Below are 22,361 nucleotides of genomic sequence, written 5' to 3' on the forward strand. Positions count from 1 at the left end.
TGCGGCCTTCACCCCTGGTTGTCGGCTACCCTCTGCTGTGTTCACTCTCACCAACTTTTGGCTGTCGGCTAACCTCTGCCGGGTTCGCTCTCGCCGACTTTTGTTACAGACTGTTCATGTACTTATTTTCAACCTGCGGGATTCACTTCCCTTAGCTGTCACAGTTCTCTGTCGGTCAAAGACTTTTGACGGAACAGAGGATTTTACGAGACCCCTGCATGACCACTTTGACCGTTCTTCGCCTCTTCCCAAGGCCTTCTGGTTACGGTAGTCCTTTTACCGTTGGGTAATCGGCCAGAGTTTCCTGCGTGAACATCCATGTGGTGCCGGACTCCTCTGCATCTCGTTTTCCCCCTCTTTCTCAATAGTATCCTTTTGCTTTTCAAAGTTTAATTTATCCTTCGGCTACTTTTCATTCAACACAGTTCGGTTTCTCATTGACACTCCCCTCGACTCACCGACTGTGATGAACTGCTTGGCATTCTGATGTCTTGGAGTCAAGGTTTGTACCACTGAGACCAGCGTCTCTCCACAGCTTGGTAATCAGCGGAGAAGGGTCACGCGTACCAGGCACAACTATTGCAATACACGTTGGCTATTGTTCGCGGACTTATCGTTCCCTCTGCGGAGGTTCCACGGGCCTTAGTTGGAAAGGGCAAGGTTGACTCTCTCCTTGTCTCCCTCTCGGTCTGCGCCGTCCTTCTCCTCCTCTTGACCTGCCGTATTTAGTTCTTACGTCGTGCAGTCTGCATTGCTCGTCCTGTGCTCTTGTTCTCCACCTTTTATCCCTTTATGGAAGGGAAAGGGCCTTCAGGTGTGTGTGATTCTGGTAATTTGCCTGACTTTGCTTGACCCTGGTATTGGGACACATCAGGTAAACGGCTCTGGTATTAGTCCATTGTCTTTCATGTTGTGTCGAAAGTGATTGTGTGGAAAAGGGGGGTAGCAGTGTTTCGGAATATCCAACGTGGTAGGATGGTGAAAAGGTGTTGAAAGAAGGGGGATACCGTGTCTCGCACGTCAGCATCCCACTCTCACTCACCAAGGACCCCCATCCAGATAGTCCTCCCTCACTGGTCCACCACCAGGGACTGGATCCAATAGCGATGGCCATGTCCTGGCCACCTGGATGACAGATCCCCGGGGTCTATCTAGGGAGACACCATCAGGTTTCTCACAGTGCCCACTTCCAAATGTTCTGGGACAGTCTGGATAGCCCTAGAGAGTGAGTGCCCCCTGGTTTGTTCAAGTAGTACATGGTTGTGGTATTGTCCCCGATGACTAGAACGGTCTTCCCCTAGAGGAGTGTCGGGAAAGCCTTCCGAGCCTTGAACACTACTAGCAGTTCCAATAGGTTGATGTGATTGGACGCTACTGCTAGAGCCCACATGATGTGTGCTGTCCGTTGAAGGAGGTGAGCCCCGCACCCAGACAGATGCGCCTGTGGTGAGAGTGGTCTCTACTGCGGGGTGGTAAAGGTTTTCCCCTGTAGAAGGTTCTCCCTTGTCCACCACTGCAGAGACTGAACAAGGGCTGCTGAGACAACCACTAGATCGTCCCACTGGCCTGACACCATTGGCTCGAGAGCCACTCTTGCATGGGGTGCATGCGCAGAAGAGCGTGGAACTAGGAAGACGCAGGAAGCCATCATCCCCAGCAGTCACATGGCTTTGCGTATGGTCACCTGGTGACTGGCTACATAGTGAGGGATCTGGAACAGCATGTTTTGGACCTTCATGTTGGAGGGGAAGGTGAGCCCGTATTCTGTTCGAATAAGAGCCCCCAAAAACTGTTTGACCTGGCTGGAGTCAGGCTAGATTTCTTTTTGTTGATAGAGAATCCCAATTTGAAGGAGATCTACCATCTTCTATGTATTTGTCAGGCATGTTCCGTACGAATCCCCTGTTATGAGCCAGTCGTCGAGGTAGGGATAGACTGGGATGGACTGCCTGCCCAGATGCGCCACCACTAACGCCAGCACCTTCGTGAACACCCTTGGGGCTGAGGCAATGCCAGAGGGGAAAACCTTGAACTGATAGTAGCTGTCCTATATCATGAATGAGCCCACTGCAAGTCAAGGGCATGCTGCTGTTTTCGCTGTGTCATTTACCTGTGACTGAAACTGAAGGACTGCCTGCTGCCTGCCGCTTTAAGGGAGAAGGTCGCCGCCCAACCAGGAAGTTCGGCATCAAAAGAAGACCAAGTTCACCCTTGCGGCATTAAGCCCACTGCAAGTCAAGGGCACACTGCTGTTTTCGCTGTCTGTGATTTACCTGCGACTGAAACTGAAGGACTGCCTGCTGCCTGCCGCTTTAAGGGAGAAGGTCTCCGCCCAACCAGGAAGTTCGGCATCAAAAGAAGACCAAGTTCACCCTTGCGGCATTAAGCCCACTGCAAGTCAAGGGCACACTGCTGTTTTCGCTGTTTGGCTGGTGGCTGCCGCTGACCGCCAGAAATCTAATCCCTCAGCATAAAGAACAAAACTTGAGGTAAGCATTAACGCTGTGCTGCGCTAGAGGTAGAACTATCAAATATACTCCCTTACATGCAATGAAAACTGTGCAAGCCAGCTAATTTGATGCTAAACCTCCCAACTACGATAAAATACCTGCGCAATTGAACATTCTGACGTGTTGACTGCCCCTAATGAGTCAGCGTACCTCCGCCCCACGCAAATGAGACACTGCGCCCCCCATTGAAGTATCTGTAAAGCACGCAGGAATTACAATCGTCGATCAGCGATCTACCTGCTTACCCCTTCCATTTTGCCCCAATCCAAATTCGGGCGAAATAACCAACACAAAAACAGGAGCCCGCACCTGCTTGCGATACACTCAGGGCTTAGAGAATCACACGAAGAAGAATAACGGTGGAAACTGCGGGCGCCACTCGCCTTTGATCCACTGCTCTACATCTTGAAGATCCTCACTTAGCAAACCTGCACAAAACACCACCTGAAAGTTCGGTGCCGATTCAATGGTGGAGACTGCGGGAAAGCTTGGCCTTTGATCCACCTGTGGCGACATCAAAGAACAAACAGCCCTGACAAATAACAACGTAGACGGAAATTGCGAGAGAAAAAGGAGCAAGGAAGCAAAATCATGCAAGCTGTAGGATGAAGCAGCAACATTTTGAGAAGAGCACGAAAATTGCAATCTTCTCGAGAATCGTGCGACACGCCACAGTTAGTTCCTTTTCCCCAGCAAAGTTCAGCTGTGGGAAGGGCATGAGAGATAAAAGGAAGAATACACGTGACTCACAGTTAACCGCACCTCGGTAGCAACGTACAAAGAAGATCCAGAAGTCACCACAAGCCACTGTCCTGGTCAATCACCAATCAACTACTACATTTGATACTAAGAGCCAGCAGTAAGGAAAGAAGGACACAGTATAAAACTATAGGAATCGAGAAATGACTCCACCGCAGACCACACTGCGAAATAAGAACACCGGCACACTGAATACAAAGAGGAAAAACTTAAAGGAGCAGGAAAAAAACAAAGCATCTTTATGTGACACCTCACTACTAGACAATGGAGACACGGACATAGAAAGTGAGTATAAAAGCTCTAAACCAAAACATGTCCCATAACACGAGCGACACGCTATTGGTAAAAGACACTGCGAAAGTACATGATAGAGAAAGTCCAGACCCAGATGGAGGCTCAAAAACTAATAACTCCGACAAAAGGAGACACCGACCTAGGAAAAACAAAGGCAACGACCCAAGTTCAAGATTCAAGAGATACGGAAGAAAGAGGCACAATAGATCAAAAACAGAGAACTGTGAAACAAACGCCAATAAAGAATGGCATAAAGATAACAAAGCTCGATGAATCAGGCAAGGGCGCTAACCTGATGAAACCAATCACTTCAATAAAGAAGAAGGACAGCATCATGACAATAGCAAGTAAACAGAAGGAATCAGAAACGAGAATACATAATAATGGTCCACCCCATGGAATTGAAGCAGATCAACAAGAGGAAATGCACTCAAACGAGGCAGAAGAGTTAACCCAGCAATAAGAAGCAAAAAAGGCAAGAAGAAAATGGCAATCTCTATACGAGAGTCGAAGACACTCACAACTCCCAGTGAACAAGACATCTGAGCAAATGAATCCAAAAGCAGCGCAACTCTCATTAGACATACCTGAAATCGAAAACCAAATGAGAAACCAAGAAAAAAAGAAGGGAAGTATTCGGAAACAGACAACCACTTCGGACGACAGATGCGGACGACAGATGCAAACGACACAATCATCCCTGAACAACTGTCAACTAAAAAACAAGCCTGCAGCAAAAAGAAGGACAACTACAAACAGAGAATTCCAGTGAATGGTGACCTATATATAGAAGAACGACTGTATAAGGGCAACACATCGTTCCTTCCAGAAGAGTCTTCAACACCGAATATATGTGGATTTGAGAATGCACACAACAACGAAATGGCATCAATCCCTACGTCAATGCTAGATCTTCAAAAAATGCTAACAACAACATCACAATCATTGATCCCATACATGAAATTGCAAGAGACGCTAACAGAGACAATAAAAGATCAAGCCAATCTACTTGCATTGATATAGTCGAAATACAAATCTGCAAGAGACATGCATGAAGAAATTACAGGAACGTTTGGACATCGAAGCTAACGCCAGTCATCTATGGCAATCTAGACTATTTGACATTTCAAGGAGCGTTCGAACCGAAAAAACAGATCCAACGCATGCATTGATCACGATGATGAATAACGATGGTGGGGATAGAGCACCCAGGGATATTTGGAAGACAATACAGGTAAGTATAATCCAGTGGATAGAACTGGATTTCAATGAAAAACATAACAAAGAACTGCTAATATTGGTCAATTATTTCAATTGTGCAGTTACAGAATGAACATAAACCCAATTTTATGGACATACAACACAAAGAACAACAGCAATGCTTGAGCTGTGCACTGTTTAGAATGTATTATCGTCGACACAACAGTGTTTCGGCCTAGAAGAGAGCTGTAAGATGCAGCTTTATGAGCAGGCCTTCATCAGGACGTGTGAAGGAGTACGTTGTGGTCCTGGGATCTCCATCTATAAATAACAAATGAAGTGTGAAGTAAAGGGGTAACCTCGAATATAAAATGATGATTCAATAAGCTCCCAGAGGATGCTTCATTAAAAAAGGAAAGACTCCATGAGTGTGGAGCATAATTCTTACCAAAGACTTATCCAGTCCAGGAGTAAGTGAAAATATCCATCATTGGTATAGATATCTGGGCGGCAATAAATGAGCCGATGGGGGAAACAAGTGTATACCTGTAACATGTGCGTGAAAAGCGCATATCGTGGAGATTACTGTGTTGTTGAGGCGCGTATAAGGAATGAGCAGAAGGCAACAATTCTTGGTTAAAAAGTCTGAGCCTAACTAAGGTGCACGGACTGGGAAGCGTGGTACGAACGAAGCGCATTTAATGCAACTTACTTGCATGAATTCAGGCGTTCGTCTTGGGCTGCATGGCGCAGCGTCTCTGGAAGCGAGAGCTGCCAAAAAGTGAAACCATGGCCATGACGACCACGGGTAAACATACCCGCGGATAATCCTGATCGGGTGAGCCATGGCGCTCCCCTCGTGGCGTGTCATCCGACATGCAGCAAATGGAACGCTTCCACGAAGGGTGGAGGGGAGTAGGACCAGAGGGCCGTCAATGCCCGAAGCATAAAAATTTAAAAAATGCTGCAAAGAGGGAGGCATGGTTGTAGTGTTCGTGCGATTGGTGCGTAGTCTGCGCAAAGCCAGGCTAAACGGGGGCTGGCGGGAAAAACCAGGACCTGCACAAAACCTAGGTGTGCACGACTTTGAGAGCAACGCACAATGAGTGTGTGCTATATCTAGTGCAGAAATGGTTATGGACTCAGTATGCGGGTGCTGTCTATAAAAAGGAAAATGACATGGCCGCATAATCACGCTGTGTGCCAAGGAAAACCCCCAGAGTGTTAATTATAGACGGTTCTAGGTCAGCTAATGTTCCTAAAGTGTGTGGTGGATATAAAATTGAAAATAGAGAAAAAAAAAAAAAAAAAAAAAAGAGAAAAAACGCAGACCCAGCTGTTAGGTTAGTGGCGTAATCCCTACTGATCGCTGTTTCCTATGGGCACCGGACATCTTGAGTGAGTGGGGATGATAGCGCTGTATTTGTCAAGACCATTGTGTTGTTAGCATATTTTTCTACCAGGCACGCAACACAACGTATCTTGTTGTTTATGCTTCCTGCTGGTTTAGTTGCTAAATGAGACATTTTTTCGGGGACCTCTTGAATGCTTCCTGTGTTTATGCCACTCTCCAAGATGTCCGCTCCTGCACCCTGTAATGGAACCTTTCCTTTGTTTGTAGCCTGGCCCCTGTGATAGGCCACAGTAATCATTTTCACCCAATCTGGTGCACAGGGAGGCGGGAGCTGGCACCTGCGTCTAAGGCCCTCATCTAGGGCCCTCATCTAAGGCCCTATCTGTGCCTGTCTGGGCATGCAGGCCCCCTCCTTACTACTGGCAAAGACTTGCATTATGTTGGGTACTTTTTCCTTGCGCCCCTGGACAGTGGCATCCCTCCAGCCATCACGTGAGTGCTGAGTGTTGCTCTTTTGCCCACCTCATCTCTCCTTGACTCTTACCCTCTGCCTCAGAGGAATTCTCATTGGCCTATCCCTGTTGCATATTTCTCTTTGTACTTCACAAATTTCCTTTTTAGTCTGCCTTCTACATTCTTGAGCTATCATCCCATTGCCCCCACTTCTGTACTGCTGTGCTGTAATACCTGTATCACAACATTCATTTATAGGTGTGCATTCATCCTGTATTATTGTTGTCAGTTAAACATTTTTATTTAGGTGTGCATTCATTCTGTATTGATGTGTTCGTTATGTATTTGTTCTGCGAGTTGAAAAATCCTACCCACTCCCTTGCCCCCTGTACTATTTCTGTTTCTCCCATTCCTATTGTTGCTTCCTTTGTGCACGGCACCCTCCTGTCAACTCCCCCCCTGTGTCCCAGCAGCTCAGCCTGGTTAAGAGCACCATACTCTGTGCCCGCTCACAATGGCGCTATCTCTCCTATCTTCTCCAACTGCTTTTCTATCTCTTATCCATCACCGTTCACCAAGCCTGGCTGGAGGAAACTCAAGAGGGACCCACTTGGCACCAGCGCAGGCCTTCCTATCGTTGACACATACATCAGTGCTTCCGCCAGAGACACTCTCACTGGCATCCTCTTTGCAGTTCCTTCTCTCCCTCTCCCTCTCCCCCTCCCCCTCCCTCTCCCCTCCCACTCCCTCTCCCTCTCCCTCTCCCCCTCCCCCTCCCTCTCCCCCTCCCTCTCCCCCTCACACATCAATGGTGACACCCGCTGGGAGCTCCTTCTTGCCTTCTTCTCGACTTCCAGGGTCATCATAAATTTCTATCAAAATGGTACAAGGGCCTCAACCCAACCTTCTCCTTTTTGATAAGCTCCTCCCTCGTCTTATCAACTTTCCACTTTCCTCCTTGCTGGCTCCCTTGCCAACTGCACCTACAGCCTCCCTGGCACCCCTGCCTGCTAGGCACACCTTCACTTCCTTGCCTCCACCTGGCCCCACCGCCTCTCTTACTATGGCTCCTTTGACATCACCTACTAACCTGGCTCTCTTGCCCACACTCTCTACACTGACAACCTTGTCAGTCTCTCCCACGCTGGTGCCCTTACCACCCACAGCTGACGCATCTGGGGCTTCCATGCCACCCTGTGGCCCCTTCTTCACTGGCTCCCTTGCCATCTACCACTGTCCCCGGCCCCTTGCTGGCACTCCCTTCGGCCCCTCTGCCTCCATCTCTCAGGCACCCTCGCCGCTTACAGGGGGAACTTTGTCCCCTGAATCCACCCGTAAATCTTTCAAAAACGGCAATCTGCTACACGTTGCCACACTTAACTCTCGCTCAGCAGCCAAGCACTGCTCCGACATCTGCCACCTCCTTGAACACCTGGACCTTGATGTTCTTGCTCTCACTAAGACCTGGTTTAAGAACAGCTCTTTCCCAAGTTTTTACACACTTCTCCCTGAAAGCTACAAGATCCTCTCTAAGCCCAGGCCCAAAAAACCAGGAGGGGGAGTTGCCATGATCTTTCCTGAGTGGGTCCTGGTTACCACCATTCCCACTCAGGTCTATTCCTCTTTCGAATGCCTGGTCTGCAGGCTCTCCCTCTCGCCTGTCTCCTCTCTTACTCTGGCCACCTTCTAACGGCCGCCGGGCCAGCCCACCCTGTCTCCCTCGGAATGGGTTGAATTGGCATCTTCTCGCCTTTCCTCCTCCCAACTCCTCCTGCTGGGGGAACTTAAGTTTAGTTACACTTTAATTTCTTTATTTATTTATACTGCGCGCCGAACCCTGTGGTAACTGGGCGCCCGAGACATAGAGGAAGTTACAGCAGAGTATATACATACAAGATTATAACAGTAAGTGCAGTTGACTAGGTTACATGGCGGTCGGCAGAGAAATCGAGAGCATTAAGTAGAGTGTCAGATAGTGGTGGAGTTCTTGTTGGCGAGCCAGGACTTTGTTTTTGCTCTGAAGGTCCAGACATCCATCTGGACTCTCCCGACTCCTCAGGAGCTTTCCGCAACCTATGGAACTCTCTCCCTCTCTCTCCATCATAACCTCTGGCCCGATGCACACTGCCGGCCACACCTTGGATGCTCTCATCTCCACAGACATCCCTCTCTCTCTATCCCTCTCACTACCTCACTCATGAACCGATCACTCTCTTCTCTCCTTTCACTTGAAGCTTTCTTCTCCTTTGGCACTGGCACACCCTGCACTGCCTCCCACCTTCATGGTCACCCGACTTGTGAAAAGAGTGTCAGTGGCTGCCTTTGCCTCTACTTACTCTCCTCTTACTCCTGCGGCTGACTCCCACCCTGACACAGCCCTCTCTAAATTTCACTTTTCCATCTCCAACACTCTCAACATCCTCGCCCCTGCCATGAGGGTCCGCCTGAAGCCTGCCAAAAAGTGAAACTCTTGGTACGACTAATCTGGCTGCCCTTAAACGCAAGTGCAGGGCAGTGAACGGAAATGTGGATCTTCAGAAGCACCCTCTGATAAGCTGGCCTGCTGCCTTCTGCAAAGGGAATACAGACTCTGCGTCCGATCCAAGAAAAGAGTCCATATTCAAGCCTGCATCTCCTCGGCATCCAACAACACAGCCAAACCGTTCAAGGTCTGCAAGGAACTGGCCAACCCTACTGCAGCCTCATCCTCTACTGCACCCCCCCCCCCAGGCCCTTCGCGAAGCCCTGGCTGCACTGCACACTTCACTGCCAAAACACAAGTTTTTTCTCTCTCTCCCCCTCTCCCCCTCACCCACTCACCCACTCACCCCCTCTCCCCCACTCCCCCACTCCACCCCCCCGCGCACGCCCACACACCACCTTGGCCGCCCTCACCAGGGCCCCTCTTCTCTCCTCCCTCTCCCCCGTCACACCCGAGGAGGTTTCTATACAAGTCTGGTCTATGAAAACCTCTTCCAAACAGGTGGGTTCCTGCCCCTCCAAAACAATCAAGGACAACATTGACTCTCTAGCTCCAGCCTTGGCAGACCTCTGCAACCTCTCCTTCGCCACTGGAATCCTCCCAATTTCTCTCAAGCATTCGCTTGTACACACTCTCTCAAGAAACCCTCTGCCGACCCTTCTATTCTGGCAAACTATCACCCGATCTCTATCACTCCTTTCGTGGGCAAACTCCTGGATCCCAGCTTACCCTCCACACTGAATCTGTTGGTTGTCTCCATGACCATCAGTCTGGCTTTAGAGCATCAAGAGGCACGGAAACTGCTATTCTGAACACCCGTGAAGACCTGCTCTCAAGCCTTGACTAACTCTCCCTCTGTCCTCACATGACATCCTGGGAATCACAGAGCAGGCCCTGGCCCGGCTTGCATCCTTTCTCCCCGCCGTCCTTCCCAGGTAGAAATTGGGTCTGTTCTCTCCACTATCACTCTCTCTACTTGTGGTGTTCCCCAGGGATCGAATCTATCCCCCTGGTTTTTCAATGTCTACATGGCCCATTTGGCCCACTTGATCTCTTCTTTCACCTCTAACTTCCAGTGTTATGCGGATGACGCACAACTCTCTTTCAGGCTACCCTTGGCCTCCTCGTCGTCCTCTTCGCTCATTCCTGACTGTCTGGCCAAAATTCAGTCCTGGTGTGCTGCTAATGATCCCTGCCTTAATGCCAGTAAGACAGAGATCATCCTCATTGGGACCCCTGCTCCCGCTTACCCACTTTCGCTTTGGCTGGCCTCTCTTGGTCCTGCACCCTCACACACCAGGAAGGCAATAAATCTGGGGGTCATCTTCGACTCCACTCTCTCCTTCTCTTCTCACATCTTGGACATCTCCAAAAAGACCCAACTACCAATCAATCTGAAATGTTCTCCAGGCCTCGTATGGGAGCTTATTGTTCTGTATGTCCTTTTCCCTCCCCCCCTACTCCTCTCCCCACTCTGTCATTCACCTACACTAGCTGACAAGTCATTAGGTCTATTAGAGTAGTTTATTGATTAGATGCTCTTCTCCTCCTCCCCATCCACCTTCTCTCATTCCTTCCTGTCATGCACTTGCACTAGTTCAAAGGCCTCTGGCCTAGTATGCTAGTTATTTTTTTTGCTAGGATCCTTCGGTATCTTCAAAGCCTAAGAATGACGACTGTATTCACTTGTTCCCTTAACGCCTTGAAGTGCTTTGAAGCATTTCACTTGTGTATAAGCACTTTACAAATACAAAAATACAATTACTACAGTTTTAAAAGCTGTGGTACTACTTCGATCTGTTAATAGGGTAGCATTTGGTTTTAAAAATCACACCATTGCTGCTAAATTGCACATTCTATGTGTATGATTTGATAAGTGGGTGTACAGATCCTCGTTTTAGCTTTTCAGAATAACGTTTTTCTCTTCTTAACTATGTGCTACTTACAGCCGATGCAGACCATGTATTTATTTTACTGGAGAACTGTTCTTATATGTATTGCTATAATTGCTGGTAAGCAGTACACTAGTACCTACCAGTTAATAGTCATTCATGTTTTAATCCCGAGAAATAGCTGTAATGTTAAGAGCCCAGATGTAGCTCCTGCGATGGGCGAGGCTCGTTCCCAGGAGCCACTTCCAACGCCTCTGGATCAGGTCTTCACACGTTTCCTCAGTCAGACATGTCAGAGCACTATGGCCGGCAGCAACGCCACGATGCACTGACCTATCCCCTGACCTGCCATGTGGAAATGAGAGAAGGTGAACAATTGGCACATGAGAGCCCTCATGGGGCAACAGCTGGCGAATAGAAACTGTCTAATAACTGCTCACAGATCAACGGCAATCACATGATGGCTGCTCACAGGTCAGTGCAAAGATCTAGCAGCAATCTAGATTGCACTTCACGCTTTTTTAGAATGTTCTTAATTGTGATCGTATTTTTAAGATTTGTACTCCGGATTTTATCTCATGACATTGCTTTTTTTAAACTTTGTGTTATCCTACCTGTGGGCATATTTAGTGGGCTGCAACGCCTACAACCTTCTGTCTGTGCTAAATTACCTGAATCCGGTGAAGACTTGAATCAGAGCTTGCTGCTCTGCACGCGCACCGTACTTGAACTACTGTTCCCAGCGTTTTTGTAGTACTTTGAACTACAAATTTGCATTGCAGGCGTGAATTAACCGGCGTGAATAGTCAAGCCAGTCTGTGCCGGCCCGTGCTAGGGACGTGCAACTAGTCTGCTGTTACCCCCGGGGTAGAATGGGGATAGCAGAGGTGCTGGCCGCCATCAATGCTGCCAGAAACAGGCTGGATTCCAACTACCGCTCCATTCCATATCAAGGTAGGGTTGACGCAGCCATGCTAGCTACCGGGGCAGGTGCTATGCCAAATAATGGCTTTTCCACACATTCGATCTCTGCTGCCAGGGTTGTCCCGTACCGTGAGGACACTATCAAGGCCCATGTACAGACAAAAGAGGCGCTGCTCCTGGAGGTGGAAGGGCACGCTATTGGGATAACCAGACCCAGCTTAGTACAGCAAGTCTTATCAACTGATGATTTTTACCTCTCACATATGATAATTGCTGGAATTATTCCCCCCTTCCCCCGTGAAGTGGCTTTTAAGGCCCACGAGAGGGGATTTCCCACATTCCAGAAGAGGCGCAAGAGTCAATGAGGCAGGTCATCTTTATAGATCAGCCTCTCGTACACTCACAAGATACCATACCACCAAGGGAGTCGTTTCCGTGAGGGAGAGTGAGGTGCTGAAATTGAAGTAGCTGCTTACGGAGATGCCCCCAATAAATGCTTTGAATCTTGCTCTTCTTAATACTAGATCTTTAGTGAAACACAACTTAGATGTTCACGACTTTATTTTGGAAAAAGACATGGACATAATGTGTATAACAGAGGGAGGGGTCACAGAGCCAGTGACCCCTCCCTCCCCCCTTCCACTTCCCCCCGGCTGTGCCTTCTTTGGGTGTTAACAGTTAGAGCGGCGGGGAAGCTATTTTATGTAAAATATACCTGGGGATGTATGCAGTGAAGGTGGAGTGCGAAGGGTGTGATATATTACATACAAGGATCCTTCCTCATCACAACTTTAGAATTCATTTCCTACCCCTCCAGGTGAGACCCCTCTGTTTAATGAAGATCTTACGCATCTGCTATCCTCTATGCAAAAAGCTAACAGTGCCATCATCCTTTTGGGTGATTTAAATCTCTGGAGAGGAGACCCAAGAGATAAGAAAGCACTGGAATTAGAAAGACTCCTGAACAATGGAAACATTGGCGTACATAACTCTGACCCAACGCATAGAAAGGGAAATACTTTGGAATGGCTGGCCACCGAGAACATAACACTGTATTACGACTACCCCCTGCGTGTGGTCAGATCATTTTTTCCATTACCCGTACCTTTTAGGCATCTCCATGAGCTGCGAAGCAAGGTTGTAGGAAGAAACTACCAGGCTATTACACCTGATGACCTCACAGGATGTATACATGCCCTGATGCCACAAACAAATGAGCTGGGTCACCCTGATGCACTGATAGACATGGCCATTTTGCTAGACAGGCTTGCTCCTGTCTCGAAGCGTTAGGGGCTCTCCCAATCATCAAAAGTGGTTCTCGCTGGACTTGGTCCAGCTAAAGACAAGGAAAAGACAGGCAGGGCACATATGGCTTAAGGAAAGAATTCCTACAAATAAAGAAGAATGGAAACGTAGGGAGAAGGAGTATAAAGACAGGATTATAGAAGTCAAATGCAACCATTATAATGAAGAAATAAGTAGGCAGGAAATCAAACAAAGGAAAAGCCTAAAGTACTAAACCAAAATATAAACCCCAAAAAGGAAGATTGCACACAAGTCCAAAATGCATTTGCAGACAAGCTTGGGCTCGCTCAGGGCAAAATCAGTAAAGAGCTGGATAGGTTGAAGATTGGAACGGCGGGTGATATCACAGCGAATGGGCAACAAGAAACAGTGGCTGACCAAATGCCCTCCGATTTCAGGGGGAAAAACAAACTGGGGCCTCCCCTGCACTTTACCACTTCATCTGGGACGACGTTAAAAATTGAAGAAATTCTTAAGACCGTGCATCCCACAAGCTTGCCAGGGGATTTATTGCCATCTAAGGTCATCCTAGAACATTATGGCATTTTTGCACCATTCCTGTGTAGATTTGGAAACGCCTCTCATAATCATTGCGTCATACCCCCAAATTATTAAAGATGTTGCAGTGACACCCCTTTTGAAAAAAACAGGGCTTGGATCCTAATGATGCAGCAAACCTGCGGCCTATATATTATGTTATGTTACAGTTACTTCTTAAGAGCACGGCCACCAGAGGCATCTTGCCGCTGGAGAGATAGACAGGCATTCATAGCAGCAGCTACTAGTAGAGCAAGGCCTGGCGTATGCTAGAAAAGAAGGGTTTCAACAGCTTTCCTGAAAGCCAGATGATTTGAGAGGATTTTTTATTGATAGGGGACGTTCATTCCATAGTCTAGCACCAGCTATGGAAAAAGCCCTACCTCTGATCCTCATACGATGGAAGGGAAGTACGGTAAGCAGGTTGGCGGAGACAGAGAGTAGCTGTCGACTGGGAGAATAGCGTAAGAATTTCGTTTGCAATAATTCTGCACCCTGTTCATGTATGGCGCAGTGAACTATGCAAAGAGCCTTGAAACTGGCTGGTTGACAGCGAGCCAGTGCAATGAACACAGGACCGGTCATATGTGTGCTCTGTACGGGGTTCCAGTCGCCACCCGGGCCGCCATAACCTGGAGGCGTTGCAGACGGTGAATGAGGCCCTTTGGCTGGGCCAAATACAGTGAGTTACAGTAGTCTAGCCGCGATAATATCAGGGCTGCTACCACTGGAGGGCGAAGAGGAGCGTGGATCGGGGGAGGACTCTCTTTAGAACTTTCAGCTGAAAGTGTCCCACCTAGCAGACCGCAGCGACTTGATTTGCCATGGACAGGAAGCCGAGAGACCACCACCCAGGTTCTTCACCTTACTTACAGGGGAGGGGAGGACACTGAGGGAGGTAGGCCAGAAAGAGGAAACCTAGAGTGAGCGATCAGAGGGAGACCCTACCACCAACACCTCTGTCTTATCTCTGTTCAATTTGAGCCAATCAAGGTTCATCCATGTTCCCAAGGCAGCCAGGCATCCCCGCAGGAGCGACGACATCTCATCCCGATCAAGATCTAGCCAGATCAGGATCCGAGTGTCGTCGGCGTACGAGTAACACCTGATGGCGTGGGAATGGATGAGACACACAAGTGCCCAAATATAGATGTTAAATAAGATCGGAGACAAAGACGACCCCTGCGGAACTCCACAGCTAAGATGACAAGGGGTAGATAGAAAAGGTGGCATGGAGAGAGTCTGGGTCCGATCCGCCAGGAACGACGCAAACCAGGCTAGTCCCTGGCCAGATATACCTATCTGGGCCAGTCGAGACAACAGGATGGGGTGGTCGACAGTGCCGAATGCAGCTGAAAGATCTAACACAATCAGAGCAGCCACCCCACCTGAGTCCAAGAGCCTGGCCATGTCGTCCTGGACATAAACCAGTACACACTCTGTGCCTCTGCCAGGTCTAAAGCCGGACTGCGCAGGGTCCAAGAGGAGAGATGATTCAAGGAATGAAGATAGGAGGGGTGATACCAAAGATTCAATGAGTTTTGTAAGAAAGGGAGGAAGAGAAATAGGGCGAAAGTTAGCCAATACAGTGGGGACGAGTAATGGCTTATTTAGTAGGGGGACAACTCTGTCCGCTTTAAGTTTGGGTGGGACTAGCCCCGACTGACATGAGTTGCTCACTGCCGCAGTGACAGGAGATCAGGAGCGATTTTCTTCATGATATCCACCGGAATGGCATCGGAAGGAGAGCATGATTTGATCTTTTGAATCGCCATTAAGACTGTCTCGTCTGAAACCAGAGGGAAAGAGTACCGTTCTTTAGTACCAGATAAAGGGATGGAAGGTACGTGGCTAACTGTATCATTTGGTGGGGTGATAGTTGAGGTCTCGATATTCCACCTAATATCACCAATTTTAGTTATAAAAAATTGGGATAAGCTATTGCATAGTTCTTGAGTAGGTATAAACTTAGATGTAAGTGTGTTAGATATAAAATACTTTGTTGTTTCTTAAGCTGATAGATAAGGTGGCCAGCACGCAGCTCCAATGACATATGGAGGCCACAGGCATGTTACACAAGAAACAATCCGGGTTTCCAGTGCCTATGGCACAGAGAGTGCCTTGGTCGACCTCCAAAAACAGGTGTTGACAGTGTTGGAGAGGAGTGGATCGGTGCTGCTGAGTTTACTAGATTGATCAGCAGCTTTCGATCTAATGGACCATAAACTCTTGTTGAGGGATTGGCTGTCAGAGGGATTCTCTGGGGAGGCAGTTAGGTGGATGATGCTGTTTCTGGAGGGACATAGTTCCAGGACTATTGGGGCGATTTCTCGTCTGATTCGGAACCCATTGTCTGTGGGGTCCGTCCCACAGAGGTATCTTCATCTCCATGACTCTTTAACATATACATCCAGTCCCTGTGCTTGGAATTGGAGAGATTGGGGTTTTTCTTCACTTACTATGCTGATAATTTTCAACTATCAATGGAACTTAGCGGAAATTATTCAGAGGACCAGGAGAGGTTGCATGACCTCTACCTGGTTATAAAAAAACTGGATGACCATGAATTGGCTATGTTTAAATGCCAGGAAAACCGAGCTGACGGGGGAGTTTAGGTCAGGATTTTTCCTGCTTCCTGATCAAGGGTAGCCCGATTCAGGTGGCCACCAAGGTGAAGACTCTCGGTACCTACATGGAGACTAATCTTAATGCAGACGCCCATGTGGACTATTACTTCCTCAGAGTACTGAGATTGGTCAGTCCCATGGTTACAAAGGGTAATCGAGCAAAACTGGCGCGGGATGTTATACTGCTGCGTTTAGATTATTCTAACTCCTTGTTGGGGGGTGCCAGTAAGGATGCTATACAAAAACTGCAGAAAATACAAAACAAAGCCGTGTGTATAGTTCACCACATGGCATGGAGAGAACCAGTGACAGCGGCTCAGAGAGAGCTGCATTGGCTCCCAGTGGCAGCTAGGGCCGTTTTTAAGTTGATATCTTTTGGACGCAAGTGTATCTCTGGGACTGTCCCTCAATATCTTAAAGGGAAGGTAGTAATCTACCAACCAACTAAGAACCTTCGCTCGGCTAAGGCATGCCTCCTTAGAGTAAATCGTTTCAAAAGAGCCTGGGGATATGGCCGCTCTTTCCCGGTCCTGGTGGCGCGGCCTGGAATGAGCTGACAGAATTACTCCGGAAGGAAGAAAATCATTTTGCTTTTAGAAAGTTGCTAAAGACCAGGTTGTTTATGTAAGAAACCTGAGAATCCTGGATTTCCCGCTCTGTAGCTCTGTCTGCCTGTTTCAGGGCCTGGATGCCTTAGGGCTCTGGCGCTTAATAAACAAAATAACAGAACACAACAACCGCAGAAGTGCGGCCCATGATGGTGGCTAGTTTCATGGTAAACAAAGTTAGAGAAGAATGCAATGGAGAACTGTCCTTACCTGAGGCTGCCCTTGCCATCCCGTCTCCTTCCCCAGAGCCATGGGTATCACAGGGAAATGGCTCCTGCTCTTCTTTCACTGTCACACATTTTAAGAACTCTGGATCGTTTCCATAAAAAGGTCCTTCCTCTATCTTCACCTGGTTTACAGCGTATGGATAATCACTGGACAACAACTCCTCTCCTACTACAACCTTCACCCAGTCCGTGGAGTCTTCATATTCAATGGACGACGGCCCCTCCTCTGCTTCAACTTTCACCTTGGCCATGGAGTTTCTATAATTCCCAATAGGACGTACCTCCCCTTTGTCATCCTCCTCCTCATCCGTAGAGCTCTGGGGATCCTCCACCCTGGCCATGGAGTTCCTATAATTCCCGATGGGACGTACCTCCCCCTTATCATCCTCATCATCAGTACAGCTCTGGCGATCCCCCATCCCGGTCATGGAGTTCCTATAATTCCCGATGGGACGTACCTCTCCTTTGTCATCCTCCTCCTCATCCGTAGAGCTCTGGGGATCCTCCAACCTGACCATGGAGTTCCTATAATTCCCGATGGGACGTACCTCTCCCTTATCCTCATCGTCCTCATCCTCGTCCTCATCCTCATCCTCATCATCATCATCAGTAGAGCTCTGGGGATCGTCCACTCTGTTCACAGAGTTCTTATAATTCCTGATGGGAAGTGCCTCCCCTTTCTCATCATCCTCCTCCTCCTCCTCCTCCTCCTCCTCCTCCTCCTCCTCATCCATAGAGCCCTGGGAATCCTCCATCCCGGTCATGCAGTGCCTATAATTCCCGATGGGACGTACCTCCCCCTTATCATCCTCCTCTTCATCATCATCATCATCAGCAGCAGCAGAGCTCTGGGGATCCTCCACTCTGGTCACAGAGGTCTTATAATTCCTGATGGGACGTACCTCCCCTTTGTCATCCTTCTCCTCATCCATAGAGCCCTGGGGATCCTCCACCCTCGCCATGGAGTACCGATGCTTCCTGACGGATGATTTCTCTATGTCTTCATTCTGGCCGCTCTCCATCCTTTCCTGCCAATCTGTGGCAGTCAAATTTTCCTACTCTCCATTGATAATGATGATCATGTCCAAAGACAAAAACCCTGGTCAGAGAGAGAGAGGGAGAGAAGAAAAAAAAAACATTTTAGAATATATGCCCTCATAGTGCCTGCCCCTAGTCGGCCGAGACGTCGGCCCTCATCTGGAAGTAACCTCAGCAAATAGTGCAGCCAATCTCACTATAGACTGGAAGCACGCCCTTTCAGCCAATCTCACTATAGACTGGAAGCACGCCCTTTCAGCCACTCTCACTATAGACCGGAAGCACGCCCTTTCAGACAATCTCAAGCACGCCCTTTCAGCCACTCTCACTATAGACTGGAAAAACGCCCTTTCAGCCAATCTCACTATAGACTGGAAGCACGCCCTTTCAGCCAATCTCAAGCACGCCCTTTCAGCCAATCTCAAGCACGCCCTTTCAGCCAATCTCACTATAGACTGGAAGCACGCCCTTTCAGCCAATTTCACTATAGACTGGAAAAACGCCCTTTCAGCCAATCTCACTATAGACTGGAAGCACGCCCTTTCAGCCAATCTCACTATAGACTAGAAGCACGCCCTTTCAGCCAATCTCACTATAGATTGGAAGCACACCCTTTCATTGGAGACTTTAGGTCTGCACAGGGGATTGATACAAGTACTGTGCTGACCAAAAACAATGGGCCCTTCTCATAAAACATGCAAGTTGAAGTGGTAGTCATCACATGACTAGGCCCGTCTTTACCTCTGCAGTATGACTAAATACTTGTAACATTTCAAACCAGCAGCAGCTGCACAAAACCTGAAGCTAGTCTCCTACAACGGCCAATGAAATGCTTTGGCTCTCTGAACCCTCGCACGTGGCACCATCAGTGTTACCAATTCATCGGCTCCAAACGATGTGCAATGGATCTGTGTGGGTGTGCAGGGAGGCATGCACTGCTTGATAACTATGGTTTGCAGGAAGACGTAAATGCTGTGCTGTACCAAGCCCCAGCACCAGAGGACATCAACATTCAGATTACAATCAACAGATTACCATCCGCATGCCAAGAGGACATCAACATTCATGCCAACACCAGATTACCATCCGCACGCCAAGAGGACATCAACATTCATGCCAACACCAGATTACCATCCCCACACCAAAAGGGCATCAACATTCATGCCAACACCAGATTACCATCCCCACGCCAAGAGGACATCAACATTCATGCCAACACCAGATAACCATCCGCACGCCAAGAGGACATCAACATTCATGCCAGTACCAGATTACCATCCCCACGCCAAGAGGACATCAACATTCATGCCAGTACCAGATTACCATCCCCACGCCTAGAGGGCATCAACATTCATGCCAGTACCAGATTACCATCCCCACGCCTAGAGGGCATCAACATTCATGCCAGTACCAGATTACCATCCCCACGCCAAGAGGACATCAACATTCATGCCAACACCAGATTACCATCCCCACGCCAAGACATCAACATTCATGCCAGTACCAGATTACCATCCCCACGCCTAGAGGGCATCAACATTCATGCCAGTACCAGATTACCATCCCCACGCCTAGAGGGCATCAACATTCATGCCAGTACCAGATTACCCATCCCCACGCCAAGAGGGCATCAATATTCATGCCAACACCAGATTACCATCCGCACGCCAAGAGGACATCAACATTCATGCCAACACCAGATTACCATCCCCACGCCAAGACGACATCAACATTCATGCCAACACCAGATTACCATCCCCACACCAAGAGGGCATCAATATTCATGCCAACACCAGATTACCATCCCCACGCCAAGAGGGCATCAATATTCATGCCAACACCAGATTACCATCCCCACGCGAAGAGGACATCAATATTCATGCCAACACCAGATTACCATCCCCACGCCAAGAGGACATCAACATTCATGCCAACACCAGATTACCATCCCCACGCCTAGAGGGCATCAACATTCATGCCAGTACCAGATTACCATCCCCACGCCAAGAGGACATCAACATTCATGCCAACACCAGATTACCATCCCCACGCCAAGACATCAACATTCATGCCAGTACCAGATTACCATCCCCACGCCTAGAGGGCATCAACATTCATGCCAGTACCAGATTACCATCCCCACGCCTAGAGGGCATCAACATTCATGCCAGTACCAGATTACCCATCCCCACGCCAAGAGGGCATCAATATTCATGCCAACACCAGATTACCATCCGCACGCCAAGAGGACATCAACATTCATGCCAGCACCAGATTACCATCCCCACGCCAAGAGGACATCAACATTCATGCTAGCACCAGATTACCATCCCCACACCAAGAGGGCATCAACATTCATGCCAACACCAGATTACCATCCCCACGCCAAGAGGACATCAACTTTCATGCCAGTACCAGATTACCATCCCCACGCCAAGAGGACATCAACATTCATGCCAGTACCAGATTACCATCCCCACGCCAAGCGGACATCAACATTCATGCCAGCAGAATTGCTGTGATTGATGTAAAGAAGAGTCACTAGTGTGAAAGCCATAAGCCCATTTGAGAAGCATTCGCGCTTTAGCGTCCATCTCTAGGACACATGAAGCAGCTGCTCCGCTGAGCCCTTGCCCGCAAGCCTCAACATGCATCCCTCAAACCCTCCAAACAAACGAAAACCCCATTTACAAAATGTAGCAATACTAAACACAGATCCATAGGCTAACAGAGCACAATTCTCAAACATCACCTCACAACAGATCACATTTAATGCAAACAGCATCCAGTCTCATTACAAACACTTCATTCAGTGTTTAATTCTTCAGCAACTTGCCCTATTTCCACACAGTCGCGCACCGCACTCCACAAGCTGGTGAAGGGAAAGAGGGCAAAAGAGATGTGTAGATCCGAAAGCAACTCTCGTCTGTAGCAGCAGGGAGCGAGGTGGAAAGGGCATGTGGCAATACTAGAGGTGCTTCCCTATGGCTGAAAGCGACTCTCGTCTGCAGCAGCAGGGAGTGAGGAGGAAAGGGCATGTGGCAATACTAGAGGCACTTCCTTATGGCTGAAAGAGACACTCGTCTGCAGCAGCAGGGAGTGAGGAGGAAAGGGCATGTGGCAATACTAGAGGCGCTTCCCTATGGCTGAAAGAGACTCTCGTCTGCAGCAGCAGGGAGTGAGTAGGAAAGGGAATGTGGCAATACTAGAGGCACTTCCTTATGGCTGAAAGGGACTCGTCTGTAGTAGCAGTGAGAGGAGGAAAGGGAATGTGGCAATACTAGAGAGATGCTTCCCTATGGGAATGTGGCAAGAGTCTGATGTACCATTTATGAACTGACAGGGCGAGTTTCTATAAGGATAGAGGTGTGGACACACTCCTGTTGTGTTTAGCTTGTTCCAGAATTAAGGGCTGCGGTGGAGGACAAGGGCTGCGGTGGAGGTCAAGGTCAGCGACGAAGGAAAAGGTCAGCGACGAAGGAGAAGGTCAGCGACGAAGGAGAAGGTCAGCGACGAAGGAGAAGGTCAGCGACGAAGGAGAAGGTCAGCGACGAAGGAGAAGGTCAGCGACGAAGGAGAAGGACAGCGACGAAGGAGAAGGACAGCGACGAAGGAGAAGGACGGTGATGAAGGGAAAATAGTGTGGTGAAGGAGAAGGACTGTCACACAGGAGACAGACTGTAATGACGGAGAAGGGCTGCGATTTAAGGAGATGTGACGAAGGACAAGGGCTGTGATAAAGCAGGACTATGATAAATGGATTGTGACGAAGGAGTGGGACTTTGAAAAAGGAGGACTACGATGAAAGATTTGAAATCAATGAGAAGAACTAACTGTGATGAAGTGGAAGGACTACGATGAAGACGAAAAACTGTGACAAAGGACTGTTATGAAGGGTGCTTCTAAACAAACTTTTTTCTCTCTCTTTTTCTAGAGCATAGGGTGGCACTTACATGTGCCAAAACCAAAACCAGTAATAAAGGAGGCATACATCAAGTGTGGTTTCTTGCACAGTAGGAACGTAAAAGGATTCTGAATTGAATGTGTCCTTACACTAATCGAAAGCCCTATAGATTGGTGTACTACTTCCAGCCAAAACGAAAACGGGGAATGGTAGATTTTGTTTGTTTGTTTGTTTATTTTATTTAGTA

The 22,361-nt window shown here is 48.4% G+C and overlaps 1 protein-coding gene across 1 annotated transcript in view; it reads right to left on the reverse strand.

The window, feature by feature from the left end:
• Positions 1-22,361, reverse strand: part of LOC138564181 (zinc finger protein ZFP2-like) — a 61,951-nt gene that overhangs the window by 18,822 nt on the left and 20,768 nt on the right. Inside the window, exon 2 of the mRNA XM_069642890.1 lies at positions 17,156-18,271. Coding sequence (XP_069498991.1) covers positions 17,156-18,194 — 1,039 coding nt within the window. The 5' untranslated portion in view covers positions 18,195-18,271. The remainder of the gene's footprint in view (positions 1-17,155; positions 18,272-22,361) is intronic.

This window comes from Ambystoma mexicanum, chromosome 1p, assembly GCF_040938575.1.
Source record: "Ambystoma mexicanum isolate Mex_15411 chromosome 1p, UKY_AmexF1_1, whole genome shotgun sequence".
Lineage (NCBI taxonomy): Eukaryota > Metazoa > Chordata > Amphibia > Caudata > Ambystomatidae > Ambystoma > Ambystoma mexicanum.